The sequence below is a fragment of the Ambystoma mexicanum genome, chromosome 11 (assembly GCF_040938575.1).
Source record: "Ambystoma mexicanum isolate Mex_15411 chromosome 11, UKY_AmexF1_1, whole genome shotgun sequence".
In the NCBI taxonomy this organism is placed as follows: Eukaryota; Metazoa; Chordata; class Amphibia; order Caudata; family Ambystomatidae; genus Ambystoma; species Ambystoma mexicanum.
Window position 1 is genome coordinate 200,553,568 of NC_090934.1, and position 12,661 is coordinate 200,566,228.

General features: G+C 47.2%; 1 protein-coding gene across 2 annotated transcripts in view; it reads left to right on the forward strand.

The window, feature by feature from the left end:
* Window positions 1-10,409, forward strand: part of LOC138503240 (uromodulin-like) — a 61,984-nt gene extending 51,575 nt beyond the window's left edge. For both annotated transcript variants that reach the window (XM_069622829.1, XM_069622830.1), the window contains exons 7-10: window positions 1,691-1,844; window positions 5,746-5,829; window positions 7,522-7,554; window positions 8,939-10,409. In XM_069622829.1, the coding sequence (XP_069478930.1) occupies window positions 1,691-1,844; window positions 5,746-5,766 (175 nt within the window). In that variant the 3' untranslated portion in view covers window positions 5,767-5,829; window positions 7,522-7,554; window positions 8,939-10,409. The remainder of the gene's footprint in view (window positions 1-1,690; window positions 1,845-5,745; window positions 5,830-7,521; window positions 7,555-8,938) is intronic.
* Window positions 10,410-12,661: the final 2,252 nt, after the last annotated feature.

The following is a 12,661-nucleotide window of genomic DNA, read 5'->3' on the forward strand; positions in this document are numbered from 1 at the left end:
TGATCTGCTACAGTGCGAGCGATTCTTTACTCAAAGCTGCAGTGTGAGTGGCTGTTTCTTCCAGTAGCTCTCCTGCAGTAACAGCTGCAGTGTGGGTGGGTGTTTCTTCCAGTATTTCTCCTGCAGTGACAGTGAAGTGTGAGTGGGGGATTCCTCTGTTAGGACTCGTGCAGTGATCGCTGTAGTGTGAGTGGGTGTTTCTTCCTTCCTGTAGGTCTCCTGCACTGACAGCTGCAGTGCGAGTTGTGGTCTGGTCTACTGTGGTGACAGCTGCAGTGTGAGTGAGGGTCTGGCCTACTGTCAGGGCCGCTGCCCGCTGCAGTATGACACGGGGTGTCCTCCATCAGTAATCCTGCAGTGTGAATGGCAGTGACAGGTGAAGTGAGGGCGCCGCTCGCCATCCTCTTGAAGCTGATATGGTGTCAGCGTCCTGAGTGAAAGGGATGGCATTGCTGCTTCACATGGGATGAGAAGTGCCTAGCTAATGGCACTGCATGTTTATAGATGGGCACTCATTGACGTTCAGTGTCTAGGGATGGGCCCTACATTTCTGGTGGGTGGGCACCAGGCCAGGTACTACGCAAGGGATGGGCACAGCACTGCATGTCTGGAGAGTGAGCAACATGGGTAGTTCTGGGCCTAGTTATGGGCACTGCACGTCTAGAGGATGGGCACCAGAAGCATCTCCGTGCCCAGGGATGGGCACTGCACGTCTGGAGGGTGGGCACCAGGAGCATGTCCGTGCCTAGGACTGGCCACTACATGTCTGGAGGGTGAGCAGCAGGGGGAATGTTGGCTTTAGAGATTGTCACTGCTTGTCATAGAGCTTGGCACCAGTGTTTGTGCTGTGTTTTGTGGTTGCCACTGTCGCTGCACGGTCTCTAGGGATGGGCACTGTATATCATAAGGGTGGGCACTAGGAATAGTGCAGTTTTTAGGGAGGGGTATTGCATGTCTAAGGGCCAGGTAGCAGTGCAGGGTCTTGTGATGTCTGGAGAGTAGGCACCAGGAGCAGTGTTGTGTCTAGAGATGGGCAAAGCCTGGCCGGGTGGCACTACAGTGTCTTGTGATGGGCACTGGATGCCTGGAGAGTAGGCACCATGAGCAATGCTGGGTAGTGGGTGGGATGGGCACCGCATGTTCGGTGGGTGGGCAGCAGGCGGAGTCCTGTGATCAGGGAGGGGTAGGTCATGTCTGGAGGGTGGGCACCAGGTGCACTGCACGCTCTGGGGGTGGGCACTGCATATGTGGACGGTGGGCTGCAGGGGTAGTGTTGTCTCTAGAGATGGACACTGCATGTCCAGGTGGTATTATGGTGTCTTGTGATGGCCACTGGAAGTCTGGAGAGTAGACACCAGGAGCAATGCTATGTCATGGGATGGGCACTGCACTTCTGGTGCAGGAGGTGGCCCATATTCAGGGATGGGTAGCACATGTCTGAGGGTGGGCACCAGGAGCAGTGCTGTGTCGAAGATGGACAATGCACGCCTGGGGGCTGGGCACCAGTGGCAGCATGGGGTCTGGAGACAGACATTATATGTATCAGAGATCCGTGGACCCCCAGGGCTGTGCTGTGTTTATGTATGGGCATCGGTTGCCTGGAAGATGGGCACCAGGGTTTTTCTCTACCTAGGCATGGGCACTGAATGTCTGCATGTAAACCTGGCTCCCTCCTCTTCCTCCTCTGCAGGTGCCCCTCTGCTGACCTGGCAGATTCATTGACCATTCGTAACAACGGAAACTCCAGCGAGGCTCGGTTTGAGATCAAAGTGTTCAAGATCACCAACTCCGACTACCTCTACCTGTTCGCCGACGTTACCATCTGTCGGGCTCAGTGTATCCCGGTAAGTACCACAGGCTCTGAGTTCCGCTGTGCATGCAATGCTGTGTATGTGGCCTGCGCCCTTCTTCTCTAGTCTCCTGGCGCCGTTTCCCATCCTCCCAACTCATTGAAAAGCCAGTTAAAAATCTCCATAAAAAAACACAGAACGAGCATAGCGCCCTCTAGGGCCCCTTGAATAGTGTACATTAAATAATTTACAGGCTGTTGTTTTTGGAACAACACAGGTCACTTTTTTAACGAGTCAATTTACGGGCAATTTTAGTAAAGCAGGCCCTAAACATAATCCCTGTGATCCCTGCAATCTATCAGCCCTTAGTAAAGCAGGCCCTAAACATAATCCCTGTGATCCCAGTAATTCACCAGCCCTTAGTAAAGAAGGCCCTAAACATAACCCCTGTGATCCCTGCAATGCATCAGCCCTTAGTAAAGCAGGCCCTAAACATAACCCCTGTGATCCCTGCAATGCATCAGCCCTTAGTAAAGAAGGCCCTAAACATAACCCCTGTGATCCCTGCAATGCATCAGCCCTTAGTAAAGCAGGCCCTAAACATAACCCCTGTGATCCCTGCAATGCATCAGCCCATAGTAAAGCAGGCCCCAAACATAACCCATGTGATCCCTGCAATGCATCAGCCCATAGTAAAGCAGGCCCTAAACATAATCCCTGTGATCCCTGCAATGCACCAGCCCTTAGTAAAGCAGGTCCTGAGCATAATCCCTGGTGGCCTTCTCCTTTCCTGGGCTTTCCAAAAAGGGTTTATAACCCTTCAGTGTGAACTCCAGGTAAGTCCTTCTCAGTTAGAACACGCCTCAGGTATCCTTTCCTACTGGGGACAGTCTGTACATCCCATACTCCTGTATGGAGCAGATCCCAGGCCACTCTGCAGTTGTTAAGGAGTCCAGTTGTCCTTAAGGGTGACTGCCCTGGCTTCTGCAGCCAGCGCTAATGCTCTTGGCTACCATCCGCAGCCTGATTTCTAGTGAATTAGGATCATCCAGTAAATCCCCCCCCCCCAACGGCTCTGCCCTTCCATTTCCGGCCTCCCATTTCCGGGCCTCCCTTGTGAGGAGTGTAGGCAACTTGAGGGCCGGAGGGACAGCCCTCTGCCAGCTGCACCTCTCCCACCCACCCCCCCGTTCAGGTGCTGGTGCAGCTGCTGAACGTCAGCAGCAGCTCCCATGTGTGAAGGGTAGATCAGTTCTCCAGCCTTCACATAACCTGGGCATTTGTCCACAGTTATACCAACTTTATTGCTCTTTCCATTCGCTACCCCTACCTCCCTCTTCTGGAAAAAGGGCAGATGGAGACATTCTTCTTTTGTTGTCATAAATGGCTGCAGGTTTATTATCACAACATTACTAAACACTACATGCGACAAGTTTGTGAAATCGTTCTCCAGGTGCGGCGACAAGCCGACTACTCCATCTCAAAACATTGATTCCCCCATATTCCAACCAAGTCCACTATAGGCCAAAGCTCCCCCAACCCTTATTGTTTGTGCCCGCCTGCCCTTGCAGGTGGTCCTGGGCTGGAGGAGGGCTGTTTTTGCCAGAGGAAGCCGAACCCTCATTGATATACCTCCAGCTCCCTTGCTGCTAGGCCTCAGAGGAACGCTGATTGCGAGAGGAGCGAAAACCTCTCACGCTTTCCCACGGCTAGTCCATGGAACCTCTGCAGGAAGAGCCGCCGGGTTGGCAATAGGCCCCTGCTTCTTCCCTCTGCGTTTATCTCCCCCAGCTGCTTTCTCTGCCTCTCTTAGTTTCTTGGCTGCTTCAGTTTGCTGCCTAATCGCCTTCGCTTTCAGAGTTAATGTCCTTCTTTTGGCCTCAGGTTCCTCTTCTTCAATGGCCAGTAACTCTTGCATGGCCTGTTCCTCCGTGTAGGTGGGAAACAACAAAGGGGACTATGACCTGCCATCTGAAGGACCATCTACTTCTCCATCAAGTTCTGCTGCCACCCTTTGTGGCCAGCTTGCCCCGTGCCTGGCTGCTGCCATTCTTGCTATTTGAATAAATTGCTCCAGATCCTTTTCGGCACTGCTTCCTCCTGGTGTACCCGCCCCTTGGGTCGACATCTTGTGTGTCCTGAAGGATTTTTAAAAGAGCTCCCTCACTTGTTATCCCTTATAGTTCTTTTTAAGATGCTGATTTGTTGTGGAGTGTTATTGTTTCTGAAATACCCAAAACACACAAATCAATATGAATGCCCTGATTGGTGTCCCCCTTTGCGGGAGGACACGCACTGCCCCTAGAGCTGTTTCACAAACTTCACCGCCACCAGCCACTTTTGTTGTTTGTGCCCATTATGCACTCTGCTCCTCAGCAGTGCTGTTATACCAAGTGTTCACCGCTGCAGCCAGTTGGTCCTTACAACTTCGACGGTGCCTGCAGCCCGCCCACACTCTGATCTTTGCTGCTCCTCGAGCCGGGGTGCAGTTTAAGGCTGTGAACCCGCTGTGCCGCAGTGACGGAGGGGTACCCCCTCTTCACCTTCAACTCACCGTGCTGCTCCCTCTCACCAGTGCTCTTCCACGCCAGCCCTTCCTCACTGCTGGATTCCGGTCGGCATGTTCCTGATCTTCACGGCAGCTTCCTGGCACACGCACCGTCTCTCAATGAACAAACTGCTCCAAACACATAACTGCCCCCGGCCTCGTTCCTCCTATGTTCGTTGGGTGAACAGATGGAGCTGGCATATCCTAAAGGGCACGCCCCTTCCTTTGTTGCCTTTTCATTAGCTTCTTATCATGTTTGGGGGCTTACCGCCCCCTGAAAGCTCTTTCTGGGCTTAACACCTGCCCAACCCCACCCCCTTGCCCAGGGGGGAGGAAGCATGACGCTGCCCTGTTATCTGGGCGCCTCCTCTAGGGTTTCCCCGTCGACACCTCCATAACTGATCCACAAAGCCGCTGAAAGAAAAAACATTTCATAAGCAGGATCGCCATTTCTAATTGTTATCAAGCAACTCAGTAGAGAAGCCACTCTGAAGCCAGGCACAGTCAAACGGAGAGGGCCTGCAGCTATGGGGCCACTCACTCCAGTATCAACTCTCTGCTGCAACCTATCCCCACCCTCAAGTGTTTCTCCCACTCTGTACTTGCGTTGACGATGACATTGCGTCTACGTTTTTGCGTGTCGCAGTGTTTCTGTCAAAAATGTGTAAGGATATCAGTAAAGATGAAGTAGTGCACACATATAAGGGAGAACAGAAGCAAAAATACCGGGAGATTAATGCCGGCGAAGGCCCAGATTCACTGGGCAAAGGACCAAGAGCCTAAATGTGCTGCCCTGAGCTGATAACCGATCCATGAACATTGTCTGATTGATAGAAATGATGCCATCCATTCATCGCTGATTGGCAGGCACTGTGCTTGCAGCCTCCATGTTGACTAATTTGCGGGCCTGCTATCCTCCACTGATGGCCGATTGGTACTTGCTGTCCCCCTTTAATGACTGATTGATGGGTGTGTTGTTCTCCTTTGGTATCTGATTGACAGGCATGCACTGCCACCTGGTGTTGACTAATTGATGAAAGTGCTGTCCTCTATTGATGTGTCATTGATATGCACGCTGCCCTCCAAAGAGGCAGATCAATAGATGCTTGCTTTCCTCTTCCGAGAGCTGATTGAAAGATGAACTGTCTGTTTCTGTTGGCTGATAGATCCTTGTGCCGACCTACATAGGTGGCTGACTGATGGATGGGATGTCCTCTGCTGATGCTTGATTGCTGATGGATAAACACGTGTCCTCAATTGATTTGCTGTACTAGCTGGGTAATTGATTGACAGATGTGACCCACCCTGACTGTGGCTGATTGCTGCCCTTTCTTGTTAACTGATTGGTAGACCGGTATCACCCACAGATATTGTCATTTTTTAGTAACGCACTGCTTTGTTTTGTAGGGTTGCAATGGTGCACGCTAGGTTGTATCGGAAAGACTGGAGACTCATCTACAGGCCAAGTGGGCACTGGGCCCTTTGAAGAAAGTGAGTGACCACCTTGTCTTGCCTTCCACTCTGCACACATTGACCTCTAGTACTAGAAAGGTTTTCCTGGAGCATGCGCTATTGCTGTCAGATTCCTTGACAGCACAGGGCACCCTGCCCGCTTTCCCGCTGAAGCCGGTAGATACATGTGACAATAAGGGGGGCATCTTAAAATGCTTAAGAGAAGAGAAGGCAGCATTAACTTTTCCCTAATTATTTTAATTTGAGATGCTACAAATAGTGGTTTAATGCATCCTTTAATTTCTAAAGCACTTGATCATGCAGGAGAAAACGTGCAATCATATGGTTTTCCAACATTACTGCTTGTTATTGTGGCAGGAAACCATAAATGGCGAGCAGTGCAACATTGAGACCCTGTTCTGGCCCAAGGTCTGATCATGCCTTCAGTTGCAGAGATACCAGGATGTCTATAATACAAGGGACAATTAATAAGTTCAGATGACAGCATCGCCACTGTCAAAAGGAAATGGGAACTAAAGGGAGTGTAGCTACATGAATGAGACAAAGGTTAATGTGCAAAGAGTAGCCATTACGAGCCCTGGGCAAGTCTCCCAAAAACCCATCCAAGAATCCCTGCAGACTCAACCACTGGATTTACGTGGATCCAGGAGAGCCTGTACATGACTCCAGACATCCAAGTATCTTATGTTAGACAGGGAAGCCATTCCCAAGATTCAGAGCTAAGGTTTTAGAATCTCAGCTGAGATTGTGATGTTTTTGTGCGATTCAGGTGAGCTTTTAGGTGGGAAGTGAGTTTGGATGCCTATATGGGAAACGCACAACTTGCTGTTTACTTTGTGGGTTGAGATAAACTGCAGGAACGTGAGGCGAGGCTGATCAACATTTGAGTGAACAGCAAATAACCGATCTCCAGCACACCAACAAATATGTTCTCTTCCTGAAAGTGTGCTAATAATGATAGAAATGCATGTGATCAGGTAAGCTATTTCCCTAAACTATGTCATGTGTGAGGGCACGCGCTCAATCAAGCCTTCCCGGTGCAAATCCTCCTGCATCTAGACAGGAGGTGTGTTGCATCACGCACCCAATCACCCTGCCACTAATCGTTTGTGAGCGTGCATTCAATCAAGCCACCAGCAAAAGATTGGCCTGGCAAAGTGTAATCTGTCTTAAGCAAAACCCAAAATCTCTAGCAAGGCTTGGTTAGCCTTCCCTTCTATGAAATACAGATAATTTCATCAAAATATGTTTTTAAAATTAAAAAATATAATCACAGGATGTTCGGTTCTAAAATCACACAAAGAAATCAATGCCTATTAGCCTTGCCTAAAATAAAGTGCTTGAGCTTTCAAACACCAAATAACATCACCCTCCTACCTCTCTGAAAAACTTAATTAACTGGTGAAGATCTCCACATCCAAGTTATTTACAAAGAGTCCAATCTGGATGCCTGAAATTCTTTGGCCAAATCTCTTAAAGGTTTGAGAAGGGCAGCGAATCCCCGAATACAGAGGAAATTCTGCGGATGTGGGATCGTCCGAGCCTGTTTGGCCAGGTTATCCACTACAAACATACATCAGGTTTGGTTTTGGCCACCATAGGTTATTTGTCTGATATGAAATGAGAACTGCTAAGCAGGGATAATAAAGAAAGATAAAGTATTGTACTATGTGTGATGCCAGTAAATATATCCCACCTTTTCTCTTTTAGTGTCACCAGATCCAACATCCGGGGCTTCTGACCGTAAGTATGACTTGCGTTTCTTATTTTTTATAGTTACCATTAGGTGCAAGATGTAGCCTAAGCCCAAGGTTAACGTTTGAATCAGGGAAACTGCACCAAAGAATAGTCGCCCTTGCCGTTTAGTTCATATAGTGAGAACTATTGTACAAGATTTCACAGGTTCATGCAGAGAAGAGACACAACTGCCTGCTCACTGAAAACCTTAGTGAATGATTCCAAGTGAAGTTGGACATGTTCTATGTACTGTCATTAAAGTGTTTTGGACCTCATTCACCATTTTATAGTCCAAACGGTCACCTTTTGACTTGGCATTACCCCAGTATCAATCCTTCAGTTGATTGAGGTTGCATGGCACCCCCTTCCCCCTGGGCTAGCTCTAATATGCCTTGTATCCCTTTGGTTATTTTTGGGTGGGGTGGGTAGTCAGGGCTCCTATTGAACACCCCCTGTACTAACAGTGATGTGTCATTGAAGCAATGGCAATCTGGCAGGCTGTGAGAAGTCATGGCCCTGCTAGACCGTAATTTGGGCTGACAGTGATGTGTGATGGCCTTTATCAGCCCTCCTTTGGGCTTTGAATGAGATGAGGTATCAGGGCCTCCACTGGTCATTCTCTGGGTGACGGAATTGCTGTAGTAGAGGCTAATGTTTTGGGGTGTTGATGTTGGGGGTGACAGAAAAGTGTGGGGGATGTCTGTTGCAGGTTTGGGGGCTAGCGGTTTGTGGATTAGCGGATAATGATTAATAGTGACATAACCGTGGAGGTTCACAGAAAAAATACAATATGTGTTTAGTAAGTGTTGAATAAGATATGTTTAGCGACAATATTAAGAATGGTCTGTTAGCATGGAAGAGGAGATGTCTCTGTTAAGGCTGGAGAGATTTGTATTTTTTTCAAATTGCTAATAGACAAGAAGTAGAGGTGTCTCTAGTACGTGATACGAGAGAGGTGTCTAGGACATCTGGTTTCCAGGGGGCAGTTGCGGTGGCTATAGGAATGGAGTGGACTCTGGATGGGAAAGGGTAGTGAAAGAGAGCTTTTGGTCAGGCTGGATCCTTTGGTACATTGCCAATTGCCAGGAAACCAACAGTTGGGTCTGAGCCTCCAAGGAAAGATTCCATGAAGGTGTTCCTCATCATGTCATCATATATATCCATAGGGACCTATGTCATTTTCTATCAATGTGCATAAAACATTCACAATCCCTTGGCTTAGGCTCCTCTAACTACTGATTCTCAGGTGTAGATGTGTAGCCTGGCTCTCAACACTGCATGACTGTTCAAGCCAACAGCACAGAGATCTTCATTACTGGATAACTGAGACGATATGTGATGCACGTATGGATGAACCACATTAATTCAATGAACTATGTTTGGATTTTAGGCTTCTCCTGGACCTGGACCGTGAACTCACTTGTGCTTTCCCTGCTCAGACTGAGACTCCTGTAAATGACAGAGAATGTCCACCGCTGACCAACGCAGGAACATTCTCATAATCCATCCCTGGAACTGTGACTGGTCAGCAGGCATCACTGCATTCAAGCCTCCAGGATATCGGATGGAGCACGTAACTGGCCAAGGGGTTTCCTCTTCCATCCGCAGCAGTCCTGGATCTCTCAGGGACCGCTCTCCGAAACTACCATCCGACATGGGGGCAGGGGCTAGATCTCAGCCTTGCTTGCAACCTTTTACGGACATTGACCTTGCCTCTTGAATTGACTATACATTTCTCTGTGACCGCCTTGGGGTACCGATACCCATTAAAGGATCTGCACATGATGTGGGACTGCAGGAGGGTTTCTTTAAGAATGCTTTATTAAGCATATCTGTGTGTGGGAGCGATGCACATGTAATAGGTCTGTGGAAAGGGGAGCTTTGTTGCAGGACTGGCATTTGTCGTGCAGGGGCTGCAGCCTTCACTCAGCAGAACACACCATTCCTCCATGCCGCCTCAGTTCAATAATGACTTTAATTTATATTATATTTCCTTGGACTGCAGGCAATATGCACTGGGCCGCTCTAAGTGTAATCACTCGTTCTCGTGCACTAAATAAACTTTATAGAAATTGCAGCTTTGCCGTGTTTTGTATTGTGCATCTTATGTTATTTGCTGTTATTGAGTGCCCATTTTATAAAATGCACTCCTTAGCACAGTACATTTAAGGGTGACCATGCTGTAGATGGATAATACTCTAAATATGGGCATCCATTTCAGGGAGTTGGGCAAGAGACAGTGTAGATTGATTTAGATTTTATGGGTGAAAATCCACAGTCCCTAATTCTTGCCAAAGGAAGCCATTGATACTTGTGGAGGATGGCATAGACACTCTTCAGTGAAAGTGGAGATCATGCAACCAACTAACCCACAGGAGAATGTAGCACAATAGATTTGGGGCCCTCTCAGTGAGTGAGAATAGTCCATGAAGGTCATTATCTGTCAGTGCTCCAGTACCCACTTATGCTCCAGAGGCTACAGCTTTAAGATTAGCCATTCCATGAGCCTCCGGCTATTACAGACTCTTTTTTGCACCACTCTTACCCGCCGGAAGAATAGGAGGATGATGGCTGTTGTAGTGTAGTCTTGTCTTGCCACTGGCCTGTGTGCTTGCTGTAGAATGTTGCTGCATGAATGTAGCTCAGGAGAATGTTGGGTGGCTCTGTGTGTGAATGTCCTTTGAGTGTCAGTTGGGGGCATGAGCTGGGTTGAATGGATGGCTGGTGGGTCAGCTCTTTTATAAGTAATGTTATACCTTCCCATGTTCCTGTCTATGTCTATGCGTGCTGTAAATACAATAAGAGTAACTGGAGTATTGTACAGATTGTACATATGTGAAATAAAACCTACCTGGAACCAATCTAGAATACATCTGGTCTGTGATTCAGAAGTGCACTCTGAATGTCTAGCATAAGGCTTTACAACATTGGTGACGAGGATGAACTTCAAATAATAAAGGACATGGAGAAAAGGACTGTAAGGTGTGCATCTAAAGGAGCTACAGCAACAACAAAAAATACAGTAAGGAGTGCTGTGGGGGGGAGCAGCGTTAGATTGACCCACCGTTCCCCCAAAGCATTTAGTGTCCACAACTCCAAGAACACAGGTGAATGATTTTATGGTAAAAGTTTGCAGGCATGCATCCAATTGGCTATGAAGTACGAAATGAAGACCATAACCCCCAAATGTTATCACATTTGATGATGTTGTACTGGATAACCCAGCCCTTGAAGATGAGTACCCCAGAGATGGATGGGGATGCAGATTTTTATTCATACAACAATAATCTAAATGACTCAGGCAAAAGGAAGGCTGTTTTAATATCAATTATCTAAAACAGGGAGTACAACGAACATCAACGTACTCTCTCGATCCTCTTACTCAATGCATTCTAGAAAAAAATGATATTTTAGACACAAAACACGTCATCGGTGAAGGTAACCTTCGTGTTTACTAACATCATCCTAGGTTGCAAACTGCAAAAACCTATGAGTATGAGTGATAGGCTCTCAGTGAACATCTAAGTATGCGATTCATACTAGTATGAGATAGTGAGTGAAGGTAATTGGTTACTTAACATCAGGTGGGGCAACTAAGCCCTTCCCTAAAAATGACCACTATGAACGTCATTAAATACACAACGTCCCATTGGTTACACATTTATAGGACCCTTAATTATGCGGTCCTCTACAATTGGTTGGCACCCTAACCTCCGTCAGTAATTTTCCACTTACGTCTAGCAGCATGCAGGCTGGCCATCCATGTGCTGGTGAACTCGCCTTAACCATTGCTTCCTACCAATTAGCATATCAATCCATCATCACCTCAGTGGTCTACTGTCAATTAGGCTTTGAAGCTCGGCCATGAGAGTGTTCTTAGCTCTGAGAAATTCAGGGAGTGAAGGCACGGTCTGCCCCTGTGTGTAGGTGTGACAATTTCGTTCGTCCAACTTCATTCTTCCACATGACTGGAGACCATGAAATGGAGTTTCTAGTGCATTTAAAATACTATGTTTTAAGAAACCTCTGACATCTTTCTTGTTTTGTTCATGCCCTCTGAACAAGAGTTCTGTTCTTTCACATGATTTTTATCGAATGTCAGTTTACTCCAGTTTGGTAAGACGTCGGCTTCTTGGCTCATCCAACCCTGTCTGCTGAGATTCACTTTGTAATTCAATTGTTTTTTAACTGCGACATACTAAAAATTAGGCCTTCTTTCTACTGTCCAGCACTGCTATAATGCGTAGTGAAACATCCATCCTTTACTTGCCCATATATATATATATATATATATATATTTATATATATATATATATATATATATTGGCACTTGCCGCAATCTATTTGCTATAAAGCTAGCCTCAAGATTACTTCATCTGCTTGTGATTCTTTTGCATCAGGTACACGTGTAAAATAGCTTGATGTCTTCATCTGTTTCTGTGGCATAAGCTTCTTCACCTCGATCCCGAGATGTCACTTATGATATAATATGCGATGTTTATAACATGTTTAATACCCAGAGGTTTCTAAGCGCGGACCCAGGGATCGAACCTGTGTTGCTTCGTGTCATCTTGCTTCCAAGGCAAGCACGTTGCCCCTAAGCTATCCTCCCCAGACATCCTTGATACTTTCTTGATGCATTATAGAATATCTTCCTTCTCTTGTCTCTGCATCTTCTATATACCTCAGCTCAACTCTGTGTATCGTTTACTGGTGATGGTTGGTGACGTCACCACTCTTCTTTACCGTTTATTTGCTCTGCTTCTTCAAGGATCTCATCTAAACAACCATCATATTTTCTCGTAAGCAGGTATGGTTTTCTCAATGCAAATCTTGCCTCTAGTATTCCTTTTGGCCTTTGTCTTTTCAACTGTTCTGTGTATGTCGTATACTCTGGTTTCCAACATATAGGTAATATGTGCGGGACAGTTGGGGTGGGGGTACTTGTCTCCTCCTCTACACTGTATAGCCTCAAGAATAACGTGGAGCTGTATAGGTAAGAATCTCAACTCTGTTGGTCTCCACAGATCACATGGTTGCCAAACATAAACAGTAAACAAGGCTGGAAAGACTGGTGCCCCCCGTCCCCTGCACACCTATCAATCCAATGGTT